The sequence below is a fragment of the Equus przewalskii genome, chromosome 6 (genome assembly GCF_037783145.1).
Source record: "Equus przewalskii isolate Varuska chromosome 6, EquPr2, whole genome shotgun sequence".
In the NCBI taxonomy this organism is placed as follows: domain Eukaryota; kingdom Metazoa; phylum Chordata; class Mammalia; order Perissodactyla; family Equidae; genus Equus; species Equus przewalskii.
Genome location: NC_091836.1, coordinates 88074840 through 88091700, shown reverse-complemented (window position 1 = coordinate 88091700; position 16861 = coordinate 88074840). Strand labels below are relative to the sequence as shown.

The following is a 16861-nucleotide window of genomic DNA, read 5'->3' as shown; positions in this document are numbered from 1 at the left end:
AGCCCTACTCTGCCTGCACAATAACCAGTGGAAGCGAAAGAAGCAGCTGATGAACAAACAGAACAAAATGGAAGGATTTCAAAGGCAGAACGCCATTTAAAATGGAAGCATTGACTATACCCCCAAGAGGCTTCCGGCAGCCCCCAGCACTGAGAACAACCACAGTGAAAAAGATAACAGGAAACAGAGTGGAGCTTAATTCCACCCCAAACTGGCTTCCCCATGCAAAGACAGTAGTGATCAGAAAGAGAAATCTCCCAGGCAAAGGTGAATTAACACTTGGGATTCCTAACACAATATTCTGACTCCTGGCAGCGTGGCTTCCTGAGAGATACACAGGCAGCCAAATGCAGAGCACCAACCTTTCCGACAATGCGGTCTTCACACTGTTGGTTCTGACAAAGGGAGTCAGGGAGTCATCCTTAGAGGAGGCGAGGAGGCCGGTGGAGGAGTTGTGGCTCAGGCCCCCTCCACTGCTGAGGGAGATGTCAATGGACTCACAGCTGGTGTGGAGGCTGCTGACGGACTGGAAGCCCAGGCCGTCCTTGCTCACTGCTGAGGAGCTGCTGGCGTTGGTGCCCCAGGTGAGGCTGTTGGAGGGGCCTGAGTGGGCTGAGCTGGGGCTGGAGGCTAGAGGAGACTGGTTGATATCCGCGTTCTTACTGTAGAGAGGACTGCTGCTGCCACTGCTCAGGACACCGCTGCCGGAGGGGGACTCCAAGTTACCTTGCTGGGTCAAGGTGGCATGAGGATTGGAGATAACGACTGAATTTTTCATGTTTTCAGCTGTGGCAATGGGCACTTGCTTGGTAGGCTTCCCACCAAAGAGTCTGTGAAGAGACAAAGGGTTGTGCAGGTTGGACACCCGGAGTTGGGGGCACTGGGCTGTTCAAGGAGGTGGGGCACGGGTTCAGGAGTGGGAGAGCCCCTGGGGAGGGAGGCACAGCCACTCCTACAGAAGCGGCTACAGGCCCTCCATTGGGAAAGGCTGCCATACAGTGGGCCTGGATGCTGGTGCAGCACAGGCTCTAGCTTCAAGTTCTAGGCTGCAGCTGAGACCCTGGCTCTGAGACAAACAGGGACGGGGGACAATTTTCTACAGGTCTATCCACACTGGCCCAGATCTTGCTTCCCTTTCTTCCCATAAAGAGAGTAACTAGAAAACTGCCTTGGCCCAGGAAACACCTAGATGGAAAAGAGCTGTCTTCATCATCTTTGTATGCATGACCCCAGGCACAAAGCAGGCACTCAGCTGATGACAGTTCAACTCCAAGGCATTTGCTTTCTTTGATCTCAAAGCACAACATGTAGAATCAAGAACATGAGTCTAGATCTGGATGGGGCCTGAGAAAAGTATCTTCAGGGACTTATACTCAAGGGAAAGCCCAGCCTGAAAGATGTGCCCTCGAGGGCCAGGGGGCTGGCACTACCCAATCATGTGCACAGAATCCTTGCTGGCTTCACAAGATGTTAGACGAGACACATTGGGTGTGAACTGTGTCTCGGTGGCAGATACAGAGAAATGCCACTCCCTGTCATCTCCCCACTGCTCGTGACCACCAATGTCAGAATATAGGAATGGCACAAACATGACCCCCTCCCATTGGCACAGGGGCCGCTGGTAGAATGGCAGAATTGTCTTAAAGTCGGGGGGTGGTACAAGCTCTAGGAACGCGAGGGCTTTCTTCTACCCACTACAACCCCTTGGAACAGGTCCCTCTGGAAAGTGACGAAACCACTGCCTATTATGATGGCAGGGTGCCTTTCACCCCGCTACTCGAGGTGGTGTTTGATCTCTGTCCTCTCCAAACGGTCCTTACAAATCTCAATTATTGTAAGAACAGACAAACAAACACATCATCAACCCTTACTACAATGTCTGGTGACAGATGAGAAACACTTTCTGCCTGATGACAATCAGAGAGTGAAATATCCTAGTGCAGAATCCCGGCTTCAGAATATTTACAAACTTCCAGTGACAGAGGCCTCACTGCTTCGAAGGGTAACTCACTCCATCGCCAAGCACTTCCAACTGTTAGAAAACCAAAATCGGACCCACCTCCTTCTGACTTGTGCTCCTCGCTCCTAATCCTGCTATGAGTAACTACACAGAAAAAGCCCAGTCTTTTGTCTGGTAGTCCTTCAGATCGTCTGAAAACAGCTATCACGCTTCACCTAAGATTTCTCTTCTCCATACTAATGCACGACGAGAGAATTGAGAACACCTTCACGTTTTAGGAGAAACGTAATCACCAGGAACAGGCTGAAAGGCGCTCAATGCAGAGCTGAAGAAGCTGCGTGCATTTTCAAGTCTTCTATTCCACTAGCCTAAGGGTCTCGTAAAATGCCTTTGTAGTTACGAAAGGAAATCTATAATACCAAAAAGCGAATATTACATAGAATACTTGAGGCAAGAAGCAGAGAAAATTTTCATTTACAAGGTGATCTGTTAAAACAACAAAGAGCAGCCCAATAGGACCTCCCCCTGAGAAAATAATCATTACTGAAATTCTAATAATCAAGTCTAGACAAAGAACAGTGAGCGGCTTCATTACACCTTGCATGTGGAATGCTTCTTCTGAAGTCTTTTCAAACATTCCGATTCATCCCCAAATATGTACATGTGCACATAATTTTTCTTTTTTCACCACCTCATTTTCTATTCCTGGGACTTACTCTTCCCTCTGACAAGAAATCTCCTGAGAAGGTAGGACGAGCTTTGTCCTAGGCAGCTGCAGTGTGAGGACAGTCCCGTGGATATCATGATGAGATAAGAGGAACAGGCAATAGTTGTATCCATTTAAAAGACACCATGTTGAAAAACCAGCAAATAATAATATTTTCATGTAAAAATTTCCACTCAGGGAAAATGCCTTTTTAAGGTCATAGGAAATCAGTTTCCTGCTCTAAGAGGTATTTTTTTTGAAGGAAGTTAAAATTTCAGAGACTAATTTAGAATTAAGTATGCAGTAAAAAACGGTACATAGGGGATATTGGACTATTTGAGAAAAGGATCTAGCCAAGATCACTGTCTGGCATAATGATGAAGAATCTCAGCCATAGAGTTAGCAAGACAAGAAAAAAACATGTGTCTGCTTCCCCTGGGCTACCCACCCAGATCTCAGGGGGCGTGAAGCTCTCATCTCGCAGGGTAGCTAACTTTTATGGAGTACTCACTATGGGCAGACTTGCCCGCATGGACTAGTCTCCACGAGAACTCTCAGGGGGGGTGTCCCCATCACGCCCAGCTTACAGATGAGGAAGTGGAGGTAGCATTGTTAAAGCTTACATGGTGGCTAACTAAGGTGGACCCAGGACTTGAACCCAGGACGACTGATTCCAGAGGCTTATGATTTTCATCCCAACAAGGGAAAATAATCACCGACAAGAAAATTGCCAGCAGGATAACAGTTTTACCCTAGGACCAAAGTGGAGAAAAGCAGAGGCTGCTTTAATTAAGAATCAGGAATTTATTAATCTAGGATGCCATGCCACGTACTTCACTTCTGCTCAGTGCCACTACCCACTTACCTGCGAAGTGTGGGAGATGCCACATCAGGGTACTTGGCCCCTGGCTGGAGAGTGCCCTGAGCTGCACTGGACACAGGCTGGGCTGCCGGCGTCACCTTCACTGAGTTACAGGAAGCCACACTCTCGTTGTCCGACGAGATGCCTTTCTCCTTATCTGTCTGGTTGACCAGACCCGGCAGAGAGCTGCCCAGGGCCGTCTTGGAAGGCTCCCTCAGCTTGGGCACCGGCAGGCCTGCTGACTTGCTGCTGATGTTGGAATCTATGCTGCTGGTGCTAGACCTGTTTCCAGCCCCATTCCGGCTGGTGGACTTACTGGGCCTTGGCAAACTCCGGTACTGCAAGTTTGTCCGGGAGCTGAGAGACAGGTACCCATCGTCCTGATTCTGAGCCGCATCCATGCTCGTCTTCCGACCAGCAGACCGACCGACAAGCGCAGACGACTTTGGGATTTTGCCCAGCGTGGCTGACCTGCTGGTGACGGTGGCCCCGCTGGCTGTGATCATGGCCAGACCGGCGGCTGAGCCACTCTGCTTCTTGAACCCAAAGCTGTTGGCATTGGCAGCGGGCGTCCTGGAGCTGCTGGCGAGGGGCTTTTTGGACTCGTCACCACTGCTGCGGCCTGCGTCTGATGGGGAGCGCTTCACCTGAGAGGCTTTGGGAGACAGCCTGCCTTTCTCAGACACCTTCGCATCGTCCGTTTTTCCTAAGAGAAATCAGCAGGGTTAGCCTGCAAACCAAGAAGCCAGCCAGCTCCGTCTGTTTAAAATTCTCTCCTCCTTGGAAGAACGGGCTCGCTTTCTCCTTGGGGAAAGGCGTACCCTCGGGAGGCAGAAGGAAAGAGCTTTTTATAAAGATAATCTCGTCTACTACTGTCACCGTGAGGCTTTTAGATGTCGATGATTTTACTTACTTGCAAAGCAGTCTAAATTGACCCAGAATAAAGCAGAGCCAGCCTGTCACTGATATACCTGGGAAAGGGAGCCTGCCCTTGACTGACCTTTCTCCCTCTGTGCATTAAAGAGCCATCCCCTTACATTTCCAGGAGGTTCCCCTGCCTTCCTGCAAAAACTTGTTTACACACATCCCTAAATCACAGACAACATCAACCCAACACCCTGACAGCTCGTAGACACATGCCCTGGAACGGCCTGCCCGGGGTGTGAGCTCTCACCCAGCACGTGGTTATACTAATTCAATACGCTTCAGCAGCTGAACCGTCTTCAGAGTTTAAGAGGCTCATACGCTTACCTATTTCCACTTGGAAAAGGGTAGGGATGGGAACCTTTCTGAAAGCTGGTTATTAGCAGAGACTAAACCCTAAGAAGAAATACCCGAGCATTTATGGGGACTGAAAAACCATGTCAAGTCCTTGCTAGAGTGATTAAGGTTTTCGTTTTCAAATGGGCAGCTGTGGATGGCAGACAGCGCCCGCCTCCTCGCACTCACCGGTTCCTGGGGCCTTCAGCGTGCCTGCCGGGGCAGCCGCCTTCGTCCTGGGCACGGTGATGCCCACCTGAGCCGTCATGCCGCGCCGCCACGAGCCTGTCTGCGAGATGACGGGGTTCTTCTTGCCGGACGTGCTCTTGTCGGACTCGTCGGACACGTCCGAGGGGTTCCGCCTCCACTTGGACCCTGGCTCCATCTTTACGCCGCTGTCTGACCCTCCGTCTGACTTCTTGACATCATCGCCAGACCACAGGGAATTTCTCTCCACCTGCGAGTGCTTCTCGGCGTCGGTCTGCGGACGAGACTCTCTGAATTAGTCCTTCCCAGATCCAGGCTGGGGAACCCCTCACCCCAGAGCAAAAATGCTGATGCGATGGAAGAGTTAAGAGAAAAACAAGAGATAAGCACTTTGAAATGTCTGGGCCTTTGTACTCTGGTTATCTTGTCAGAAAGCCTGATGTTTTTCGTTCAAGGAAAGCAAAGATTATAGTTCGGTCCTAGAAGGGAGTGAGGGAGAGGGTAACAGGGACCAGGGGCAATGGGGGAAAGAGCCTCTGGGAGGAGACCCACCAGCAGACAGAGACGTGGGAGAGTCCAGCCACCAACTCTCTGCTCTTGGTGGCAAGCCTCCCCAACTCGGGCGGTCTGATCCCCATCCGGCTTCCAGCCTCCCTTCTCTTTGTTCTGCCGGCTCCCTCTCGCTGCACTGGCAGCGAGATCTCTGGATCGAGCACAGCGCCACAGTCTAACACACTGAGCGAGTCAGTAAGGGAGCAGGGCGGCTGCTAGTTCCACTCGAATCTGGGAGAGGGGCTGAGGAGACAAACCCTGAAGCTACTTCCCCGCGGTGCCAAAAGCCAACGGCGACTCCTCCCGCCCCAGCTCCATTTATACACCACCCCTTTGCTCTGCTTGTGGGATTTTGTTCAGACAAGGGATATAATTAGCCAGCTTTCTTTGGAAGAGCCCTGACCTGCTGGCCTGGAACCCAGGAGGGGACAGAAGTGTGATGTTAATGATTTGCTGCAGTGAAAAGGCAGAAAGCTAAGTAGAATGCTTCGGGGGCCTCCCCAGGGGCCAGGGCCAGTCCGAGGAGATCCCAGCAGGCAGCAGCAGCACAGGGATTGGGGGTGGAGGTCAGCAACAGTTAGGGCGGCTATGCGAGACCCAAGTCCCCTGTCTGCTCTGCTTAACTAGCAGGAGTGCGCAACCGCAGCCAGGTAGGAAACCGAAAGGACACCTGGCAGGAGTCTGGCCTAATGCCTGTCGTCCAAGAGGACGAATGCCTTCCTGCGCCGAGCACACTGGCCAAACGGGGCAAGCAGGTCAAGTTCAATCTTGTCCATCACAAGCACACCACCCCCCCGTCCCCACCCACTATGAAGTCCACTCATCCATGACAGCCACCTTCCGGTGCCTTCACTTGTTCAGTCATACTGCACACACATGCTGAGTCCCCACCAGGCTAGGGAGTTTCGGAGTTTCGAACACGCCTCGAAGCTCCTCATTCAGCTGTGGTGAGGGAAACAGACAGAGGCCTTCCTACCTCTGGGCACAGACAGGAGCGCAGCCAAGGCTTGATGAGTAAGTGAGTGAACAAATGAACACAGCCTTGGGGCTACAGCACACTTTAACAAAACGGTGCCCCCAATCCCGGCCATCATCTGCTCATGAGGGTTAGCAGGTGAGCAGCACTGCCTCACCTCAGTGTCACAGAAGGACGGACACTCAAGTCACCCACCCCCTGCACAGCCACCCCAGCCTGGCGGTCCCTTCCTCCAAACCCTCCCAGGATGTTCCTTCAACCAGACTGACTCATGCCTGCCTTCTGCCAGGTACCATGGAGGGTCTGAGAATCTGCGGGTCGGACTGGTTCCCACCATCATGGAATTTACGATCCCGTGAAAGAGGCAGAGGTTGGATAAATAAATACAAATACATGTGCAATTGTGAATTATGAAGAAAGTTATAAAGAAAAGGACAAGGAGTCTGAGGGAAACACAGGCACTGATGTAATTTAGATGATGATGATGGAGGTGTGGGAGCGTGTCAGGTAGGGCCATTCTGAAGAAGTGCCCGATAGAATGAGAAGACACTAAGAGATGAGTTTAGGGAAGAGCATGTGCAAAGGCCCTGAATCAGGAAAGAGCTTGGCTTTGGAAACATTCATCCAACAAATATTTGCCACTATGTGCCAGGCAAGCTTATGGGCACTGGGAATACCACAACAAATACAAATCATTAACCTTCCGGACCTCATGTTCAGGTACATCCCAACACTTTCTAATCCACTCCGAGAAGTATATCTCATCCTGGGTTACTGCATTAGTTATTCTTTTAAGGGTCCTATTCCTTATTTCCCCCAGTCAAACTGTAGCGGTGCTAACAGCAGAAGTAACAAGCAGATTTATTGAGCACTTACTATATGCTGGGTGCTGGGCTAAAGTGCTTTACAGGGATCATTTAATTTAATCCTCACCAAAACCCAGTTCGTATTCTCAACATTCATGAGACAACTGAGGCAGAGAGGAAAAGAAAAGTGCCCAAGGTCACACAGCAAGGAAGCGGAGATGCAAGGATTCCCGGGAGTCCAACAGAGCCCACGTTTTAACCACTCTGCCACGCCGCCTTCCTGGAGAAGAAGTCTGAGGACATGAGACACTTCTGCATGCCCAGCAGCACCGAACACAATACCTACACCCAGCAGATTCTCCTTCCACACTGGCTGGCTGGGGGCCCCCAAAACTCTGATTCCACCAACGGCAGAGAGAGCACATAGGGCCCTGGTCCAGGACTGTGGCTTGAACCGCCCTTCCCCCCAAGACAGAACAACCACCTAACCATCAGACCCCCACGACTTGGTCCAGGGTGGTAGCCTTCCCAGCTCGCTCTGCACAGCAAGACACCCACCCTGGGACACTCTACTGGCTTCGAGTTCACATCTCCCTAGCCAACGTTTCCTGAGCTATGAGCCAGAGCAAGTGGTAGCACCACTAGGAATCGAAGATGAAGAGGTCCCAGCCTGTGTGTCCCCAGAGCCTACAAGAGCAGGGCAGCAGGACAGCCACATGGGGATGCACACAGAGCCGTCCCCTCCCCTTCGCTCTCCATGCCCTTGTCAGTGGTTCCCATCTCACATGGCACCTCCGTCTAGAAGGACTTTCCTGCTGCCCCTACCTGCAAACCACGTACTCAGGCAACATCCAAGAAGGAAGGCGGGAAGTATGCAGAGGGGCAGTTCACCCCCGAGGGCCCAGGTTCTTCAAGGACCACAGAAGGGAGTGTGAGAGGGTGGGTCTAAGGAGGGGCCCAAGGAGTGAGGAGGGGGCTGTGTGGCATGATGTGGTGGAAGAGCACAGTGTAGAGTTTGACTTCAGTTCAAGAACCAGGTACTGCCACTCCTTGCTGTGTGTGATCCTGGTGGAGGCGCCTTACTTCTCTGAGATTACAACCTTGTGTATAAAATGGGATGATGATAGATGAGTGCCTTAGAGAGCTGGTGGTGGACTCAATGAGCTTGATGTGGAGGAACTCAAACACCTCTGAAAATCCCCAGCACTTCAACATTTATGCCACTTCCTCTTGCATTAGGGTGAACAGGGTACTTGTCCTTCCTGCTATCGGGCCACAAGCCTCTAGAAGCAGGGGACACTGTCCTCTTCATGCCCATATCCCCTGAAGATCAAGAGGCTGAAGTGGTTGAAGTTGGAGCCAGTAATAACAGAAATAATTAACAGTATCAGCATCAGCACCTGCCATTTTTCTCGCCAGGCACCGTGTCCCTATACGTACCTTATCAGCTCATCTAGGCTCTGAATTTGTACTATTATCCATAGTTTAGAGACCAGGAAAGCACAGGTGTGAAGAGGAAAATAAGTTGCCTAAAATCACGAGCAATATCCCCCAGCAGGTGGACAGAAAGGCGCCCCTCCTCGCCCCCAGCCAAATGCCATCCCTATGTCCAGACCAACACCCAGAGAAGATCTAGGGAGCTCCAGGCTCACTCAAGGCCACACAGGACAGGAATCCTTGCCAGAGAATTCACAACTTTATTTCCTTGAGTAGCAAAAAGTAAACTCACATGGAATTTTCTTTTCCTCCCTGTATACTTTATTAAAAATTTCACAGGAGGTGAACATAAGAGGAACCTTGACATGTGTTTCTTTGCATCTCGGCATCTGGAATGGAAACTTCCATGGAACTGAGAGGAAATACTGAATGACCAAGGACACGCACGGATAGATGAACATGTGGGGGAGAGAGATGTATTTGTTAAAGTCCTCTGCCATCAGTACACTGTCTTACATATGAAATGCTGCAAAATACACGATGAGCTGCTCTGAAACTACAAACAAAATATATGCGGAACACAGTCAACTTTTCATTCCTGATGCGAATGGAGGAGGGAGGCAGAGGGACAGCGAATCCAGAGGAAACTGAGACAGAAAGAAGGTAACTTCTGAGCAACCACCGGGAATCAGACACCGAGAGAGAGTGTTCAGATGGAGTATTTCCATGTCACCCTTCAAGATAGGGCCATTTACTGCTACTTTACGGACGAGGAGGCAGAGGCTTGGAGAGGATGATTAGCTTATCCAAGGATGTCACAGAGTGAGGAGCTAGGCTCTGACTTCAAAGTCCTTCTACCCAACATGGCAGCCTAGTGTGGCTGCCCAACCAGGTCCACCAGCTCTCCTGGGGAAAGCGGGTCAAGAGCTCTCAGACCTCAAGCAGGGAGATTCTCTGCCCAGCATGCAGAGGAGCCATGAGCACAGAGGCCCGATGATGGGTTTCTGGGCACGTGTGCCCGTCGAGGGCACCCTCAGGGCTCCTCAACTTCCTTGGGCAAGTCACTCAGACACACAGGGTCTTCCATCTGCCAAGGATTGCTCCTCTGTTACCCCCGCTTTCTCTTCAACCAGCTAAATGTGGCTGCTCCTTGGCGGTCCAGGCAATAACTCCCCGGTTTCTTAGACGTAGCTCCCTTAGCTGTTCCATGGAGGCTTTTCAAATATGAAACCCTAGGCAGGAAGCCTGTCCTCAACCTGTTTTTCTGGTGCACATGCTGAGCCCCTTCTTCCTGCCTCTCTGTGTGTACTCAGGACACTGCGTGCTGCCCGTCATCCAGGAGAAACCAGCATGTGATGGAAAGTGGAATGAGCCCCAGGGCAGGACGGCTGCGCACATCCTCCCGTTGCCTGACGCTGCTCAGAGAGGAGTAACTTCCTTTAGCGTTCTGCCAGGTGGTACAGGGGAGGGGGAGGAGGCTGCGACTTACGCTGTTCAAATATTTGGAGATGCTCCCAGACAGGAACAAAGGGATGCCAAAGAAATCATCTCAGTAGGAATCTCAGTAACTATTGGTGCAAGTCTGCATTTATTTTATTCCAAGACCTGCTTGCCTAGTTTTTATTTAAATATTTTAAACTCAGGTAGTTTTGTAGCAGAAAACAATCCAATGAGTACTAAACCCTTTACATCCTTTGAAATTAACTTTCTGACCTTGATCAAAAGACATGTTTGTGTAATATTCTTGAGCCTTGTCTGATGTGACATTTGCGAGATGAAGCAAAGAGCTGGTCAAAGATGAGGGGGCCCTGGCATTAACCAAATCCAAGTGCATCAGACAGGAAGTCATTTGTAAATCCCAGATGTTACTCTATAGCAGGGTGGGAAACAGACTCCAACTCCAGCTTTGCAGGAAGGAAGCAAAGACAAGGAGATCACTCCCACAGCACGCTGTCGGCTCAACGTGCATCTTAGGGGCAAGGCTCTTCCTAGCTCACAAGCAAACAAGAGACACCTGTTGGTTTATTGATCTCTCTCTTTCTGTCTCTCCCTCCAGGTTCCCCACCTCGGTGTCTAAGGACAGTCTAGAAGCTTGGTGGTTGTTACTTTGAAATTAGAATGTCTCAGATAAAAAAAAAAGTGTCCATAGGAAAGGAAACTGGTGGATATGGCGACATTTGGCCAGTGGTAGGTGGCAGAGACCCAAGCCGGCTGGTGTTTCTAACTCGTGCCTGGTCACTGATGAAACGGTGATCGCTCTCAGGCAGCATGGCCTTGGGTTTTTATTAATCAACTTTTTAATTGAGGTATACCATTCATATACTAAATACACAATCTTCAGTAGGTAGCTTGAATAAATTTTATAAAATTAACTTACTTACTTAACTACCACTCAGATCAAGATACAGAACATTATCAGCACCCTCAAATTCTTTGTGTCCGCTTCATTTGGGTAACTTTTTTTCTTCACCACCACCACCACCACCCACCCTCACTTCCCAACAATAATTAGAAGTTCTGACTAAAATGAAAACTCAAGAAGTCACAGGCAATCCCAGCGGCAACACCTCTGATATTTCATCAGGCCATGTTCACACTTCCGTGGGACAGACTCACTCCCACTCTGACATGTCCTTTATTTAGGCCTGTCCTCCAAGAAAAGACACCTCTGAGAGCAAAGAGATTTCCAGAGCAGCTCCTGTCTGTAGAAAGTGAGAAACAGCTGCGAAAGGAAGCGGATGTGGAAGGGAGGGAAGGAGAGAAGGGGGCAGTGTCAGTTCTGCCCTCCAGAGGTCCCTCTGGGAGACTCTGTCCCCATCAGACCTTCATGTGGGTTCATCCAAGGCAGCAGCCCCATAGGTGAGAGGGACCCATCCTGAAAACATCCCAGCCCACACATGCCAGTGCTGACACCATGGCTGAGCAGTCATCACGCCCATCAGTCCCAACTTGGGGACCAGCTGTGAGGACGACACCTCGGTTTTCCACTAAGAAATGGGCTTACCAGAACCAACCACTTACTAGAACCCCAGACCACTAAGGAAGGCTGTGAGGGCAAGTGATCACGCCCCCACGGAACAGCTTTGGAAGCAAAGATGAGGCCGCACCATATCCGAAACACACAATCTGAGAGTGTAAAGTAGGGCTGGAAAGCTCAGGGGCCTCAGGCCAAACAGGGATTTTTAAGGGGGCAGCTGTGGCACACGGGGGCCTGGGTCCCTGTCCGAAGGGGGCTGACACGTGGAGAAAGTAGCCTCGAGGAGGCAACATCTTTTGATTTTTCAGGAGAAACCAGAAGCTCATTTTCATGTAAAATAATGTATTTTAAAAATTTGACATGGAACCCAGTTTAAAAGAGTAATACTGTGGACCAAATAAAACACATTGGCGGGAGCTGTGACCTACAGATAAACAGTCCCCAACCTCTGGTCTTTCTGTCCAGCGTTCTCCATCTTTGTTTTCATCCCATCCCTCCCAGGGATCAGACACGTGCTGTGGACAGGGGTGTCACTGTGGCTAAGAGGGGACACATACTCCAGGCTAAAGACAGACAATTGAGTCCGAAATTCTTTTTTTTTTTTTTTCAAGCAGATTATAAACCTGAGGTCCAGGAAGGAAACATTTTACCAGGGCCACCCCAGTGAGAGTGGGCGAGGTCCCCCCACTCCAGTTTCCAGGCCCCGCTGCCTGACCCCGTTTCCCTGCAAGCAGAGGCCACAGTCGGGAGATGAGAGCGCAGGCGGCAAGCAGGAGGTCGGGCCTTGTCTCACAGACCTGGGGATTCTGCTCACTCCAAATGGCCCCCTTGACCCACAAGCCCGAGGGCCCCTGCTGGCAGGGGCCTTTGGAGGAGCCTGGGAGGGACCCTGTTCCTTACCTGCACGTCCAGGTTTTTGCGAGAGGAGGCAGGTGTGTTGGCATAGGAGCTGATGGAGGAGCTGGTGTTGATGTCATCAGTGCTGAGGTTGTCTATGGTGTCGCTGATCCCGCTGCTGACGGAGCTGCTGTCATCCCAGCTGTCAAGACAAACACATCCTGAGCACCCGAACCTCATGCTGTGCCAGCTCAGGCTGACGACACAGACAAACGAGTCCTTTCCCCGAAGGATCCTTGGGTCATGAAGCCCCAGAGAAAGTTCTTTTGCCTCTAACGTCACTTACCTTCAAGGGGACCATCCACCTGTGCCATTCTGGACTGGCAGCTGGGTGAGGTGGCTGATACGCACCTTCCCCCAAAGGGCAGGTGCATCTCTGAGCAGAGGTGGCTAAAGACGCCACCCACTCACTACCCCATCCTCAACATTGTCTCGGGAACTCTGTAGAAGCCAATGGCTACTTCCCAGGCCTAGCGGCAGAGTAGGAACAGTGGTTTTGGAGACTAGCGCCAAGAGCCATGCAGAGAAAGAGTCAACAGTGGCACCTCCCTCGGGGTCGGAGTGGGAAGAACAGCTGACGTTCAGATTCTCTGGACTCCACTCCTGGACCGCAGCGCCAAGGGAAGGAAAGTGGCAGAAAACTGTCAACTCTATGAATAGCTCGAAGTCCAACAATATCCCAGGATGCACCTAAAATAGAGTCCATTTCCCAACCCTCAGACCCACTGAGACCACCCCCCGTGCTCAAGTTAAATCTCCAAGCGATGAGCCCTCTTCCTCCTTAGCATCTCCCACCTCCCAGTGCCACCAAGACATTTAACCCACCACCTGGTCCGCCACCTCTACTTGTCAAAAGCATCCCAATGGGGACAACTCTCTACGTCTCCTGCTGCCCTTGCAATTCGAGTGGCCGTCAACTCTACCTAGGTTACAGCCAACAGGCCAGCTGAGCCCCGTGTTCCACTTCTGCTCCCTAACAATGCATCCTCCCCACAGCAGCTAGAAGGATCCTTCCGAAACACAAATTGGACCCCGCTGCCCCACTGCTTGATGCCCTCCAGTCGCTTCTCGGGGACTTAAACCCAAACTCCTTTGGCCCTCAAGACCCTCTGATCCCGGCTCCCCCTCCAGTCCTGCCTCGCGCCAGCCTCTCCATCACTCACTGGCTCTGCTCACATGGGCTTCTGTTCCTTCTAAGCCAACAGGGCTCTTGTGTTCATGGCTTTGCACTTGTTGTCTCCCTTCCTGGACACTTGTCTCTGCCTCCTCCTCATCTGAAGAGTCATCTCCTCAGGAAGGCGTTCCCTGGTCCCTCTCTCTGCAGTGTCCCTGCCCCCACTACCCATTGAGCCTGCTGCATGTTCTCATTTGTTTGGTTGCAAGTACATAGCAGGTACTTAATAAATACTTGCTGATTTAAATTCATGGGAGTGAGAAGTCAAGCAGGCTATAAAGTAAGCTTCCATCATTAACACTGGAAAAAGGTAAGTATTACTGTTTCTCTATTGTACACATGGAGAAACTGAGGCTTTGGAAGGTAAGATGCCTTGCAGGAGACCACACAGCAAGAGGTGGCGCAGGAGCCGGATCCAGCCACTGACTCCAGAGCCACCTTCTTTATGTGACACCAGACGGCTTTCCATTGCATCCACGTTCAGTGCACACGGGAACACGACACGGCCCACTTCCCCAGGAGGAGGCTGAGGCTCGGGAGGCCAGGCACAGCCAGCTGAATGTCAGACAGCGGGGGCGGCAGGGCAGCATCTCCCACCAGACCTGCCTGATAACGGAGCACTGATGTAACCACATCCCTCCACCATGAAGCCCTCCTGAAAGGCCTGCCGAGCGGCAGCCTGATGCCTCAGCAACACTGGGGGGCTGAGTACCACTCCCCTCAAACAACCCAAAGAAGTTCTAGTTCACCCCACAGCCTGTAAGACGCCTGCCTGAGCTCTGCTGAGCTCAGTGAAAACCTGTGCTCATCAGCTTTCCCATCAGCGTGCCAGTCTGGCTCCCAGAAGCCCACCCGGAGGGTCCCGCGCACGCAGGGCAAAGTAGGAAGGCGGGTCCCAAGCAGGGACGATAAAAGCGGGAAGTGTGAGGGCTCAGAAAGGGGTTTACTGTGGATGAATTCACCAGGGTCCAGAGGGGCCCACGGCTGCAGGGGCTCAGTAAACTTCACTGCTCCGTTTCCACCTTCTGGCCCGGCCTCCATCGACCTCCAACTTCTCCTTCCGGCCTTCTCCAAATGCTCCAGGCCACCCTCCTCTGAACTCTCACACAGTCTCGTGCATCTGCATTCGCTTCCATAGGCTCTTACACAGTTTTCTAGCTATTCTCTCTAGGAAGGTCTGTCCTACCTTCCGAATATATGCAGGGACCTGCTTAGTGACAGCCACCAAGTGCATATCATGTGTCAGGCATCGTGCTTGAAATAGACATTTCTCCAATCCGCATATCACACCTGCTGGGTACCTATTATCCTCCCCCTCTGACAGATGAAGAAATCCAGGCTCAAGGAACAAGCATCTTGACCAGTGTTGTTCCGTCAATGTTAGAATCAGGTTTCAAATGCAGAAGTGTCGAACAGGTGCTCCCTCCGGCCTGAATCACACTGTCTTTCACACCAACGGCCTCTCGCTAAGCACCTGCCAGCTACCCAGTGCCTGCGCACTTTCTCCCCATCTCCCATATTCACTCACGGGTGGCCTTGCTCCTTTGTGAGGAGGCTGAGGCTGTGAGAACTGTCGTCCAAGGTCACTGCAAATGTATGGCAGGGCTGTGAGTGAGACGCTACCTGACCCCTCAGCCCACCTCTCGCCCCAACCCCACCTGCAGGGCAGTGTTGCAGCAATGTCCCCTCACTTTGCATCCACTCCACTTCCAGGCACACAGTATGTGTTTACTAAACGCCTCCTGACCGAACTCACATGCAGAGGAGATGGGCCAAGTTCTGATGCAAACTAACCACCTGTGGTGGATTCTGAGCCCAGCTCCCTCCCACTTCATTCTTTGACAAGTGACAACTTCCGTGCCTCAGTTTCCTTAGGGGTGACAGGTAGATGATCCCACCTAGGCTGGCAACCACGTAAGGCTCTGCTGGGGAAAGCATGACCTAACAGATGGAAAAGGCCTGAAATCTGCCCTCGCCATTAAAGGAAAATCCCATGAGTCTTTAATTGCATCTGCTCTCCGGGGTTAGGAATTTAATGTATCTAAAATTTCCTATAATCCAACGAAGACGACAGAGGGCCGACAGGAGAGGAGTGTGGCCGGCAGGAGGAAGGAGGGAAGTCAGAACAGATGCCCACAAATCCAGACCCCAGACCTTTGGCTTTGAAATTATATCACTGTTCCCCTGTGGCCTTTCAACACCAAGATATTGCTCCAGAGGGGCATGTGGCACTTACCACACATGCGATTCTTCCCACACGGGCGCCAGGAGCATCGTGGGGCCACCCTGAGTTTATAGGAAGGCCTTGTAACCAAGCCGGCCCAGGAGGGAGAAACCAGTGATCAACCCCACAGAGGAGCAGGGTGGGAAAACTGATAAGGAGGATGAAGGGGCAGTGACACGAGGAAACCCATGCTGAGCAAGAATGGCCTCGGTGTCCCCCAGAACCATCTGTGTGCTCCAAACCAAAGCCATCCCTGCATGTGGCAAACCACCACGTCTCCTTCACGTCTAGATCTTTTGGGACATCGACAAGTCTACCTGCATATAAAATCACTTAGTTTCAACTTGTCCTTTTCCCCAGATTCAGGGTGTAAATGGTCATGAGCCGCCAAGATCAAGGCCAGTGAGTTCCAAGATGTATTCTAAGGAAAACTGGTTCCATGAGATGCTCTGCGACAACAAGGCTGCCCTAACACGCTCTTCTATCCCTCAGAGATTCACGTCATCTGCGAACTTCTTAACAATTCTGACGTGCTTGAATGATCTCTTTAATTTTGCCTAAAATAGCCCTCCCCAAACTTGTCTGACCACACAGGAGACAGGGCAAAGAAGGAAACACAACTCAGGAAGAAACGCACATGGAACCTCGAGGCACCCCTGGGGGGCCCAACCGGGAGAACTGAGAAATTCCTTTCTTTTGCTCAAATCTAGTTTGCTTATTAGGTTTTTGTCACTTGGTATACTTGTGCTAACTAACGGAGAATCACAATTGGTTTGTAAAATGACTCCAGACAGGTGGCTGCAAGTCAGACAGGAAAAATGTG

The 16861-nt window shown here is 51.3% G+C and overlaps 1 protein-coding gene across 21 annotated transcripts in view; it reads right to left on the bottom strand.

Annotated features, from left to right (window-relative positions):
- Nucleotides 1–16861, bottom strand: part of NAV2 (neuron navigator 2) — a 706640-nt gene that overhangs the window by 62775 nt on the left and 627004 nt on the right. For all 21 annotated transcript variants that reach the window (XR_011541254.1, XM_070624490.1, XM_070624493.1 and 18 more), the window contains 4 exons: nucleotides 12644–12782; nucleotides 4978–5269; nucleotides 3532–4234; nucleotides 363–830 (listed from right to left, as the gene is read on the bottom strand). Coding sequence is in view for 20 of the 21 variants with exons in the window: in XM_070624490.1 (XP_070480591.1) it covers nucleotides 363–830; nucleotides 3532–4234; nucleotides 4978–5269; nucleotides 12644–12782 (1602 nt within the window). In the remaining variant the exon portion in view is untranslated. The remainder of the gene's footprint in view (nucleotides 1–362; nucleotides 831–3531; nucleotides 4235–4977; nucleotides 5270–12643; nucleotides 12783–16861) is intronic.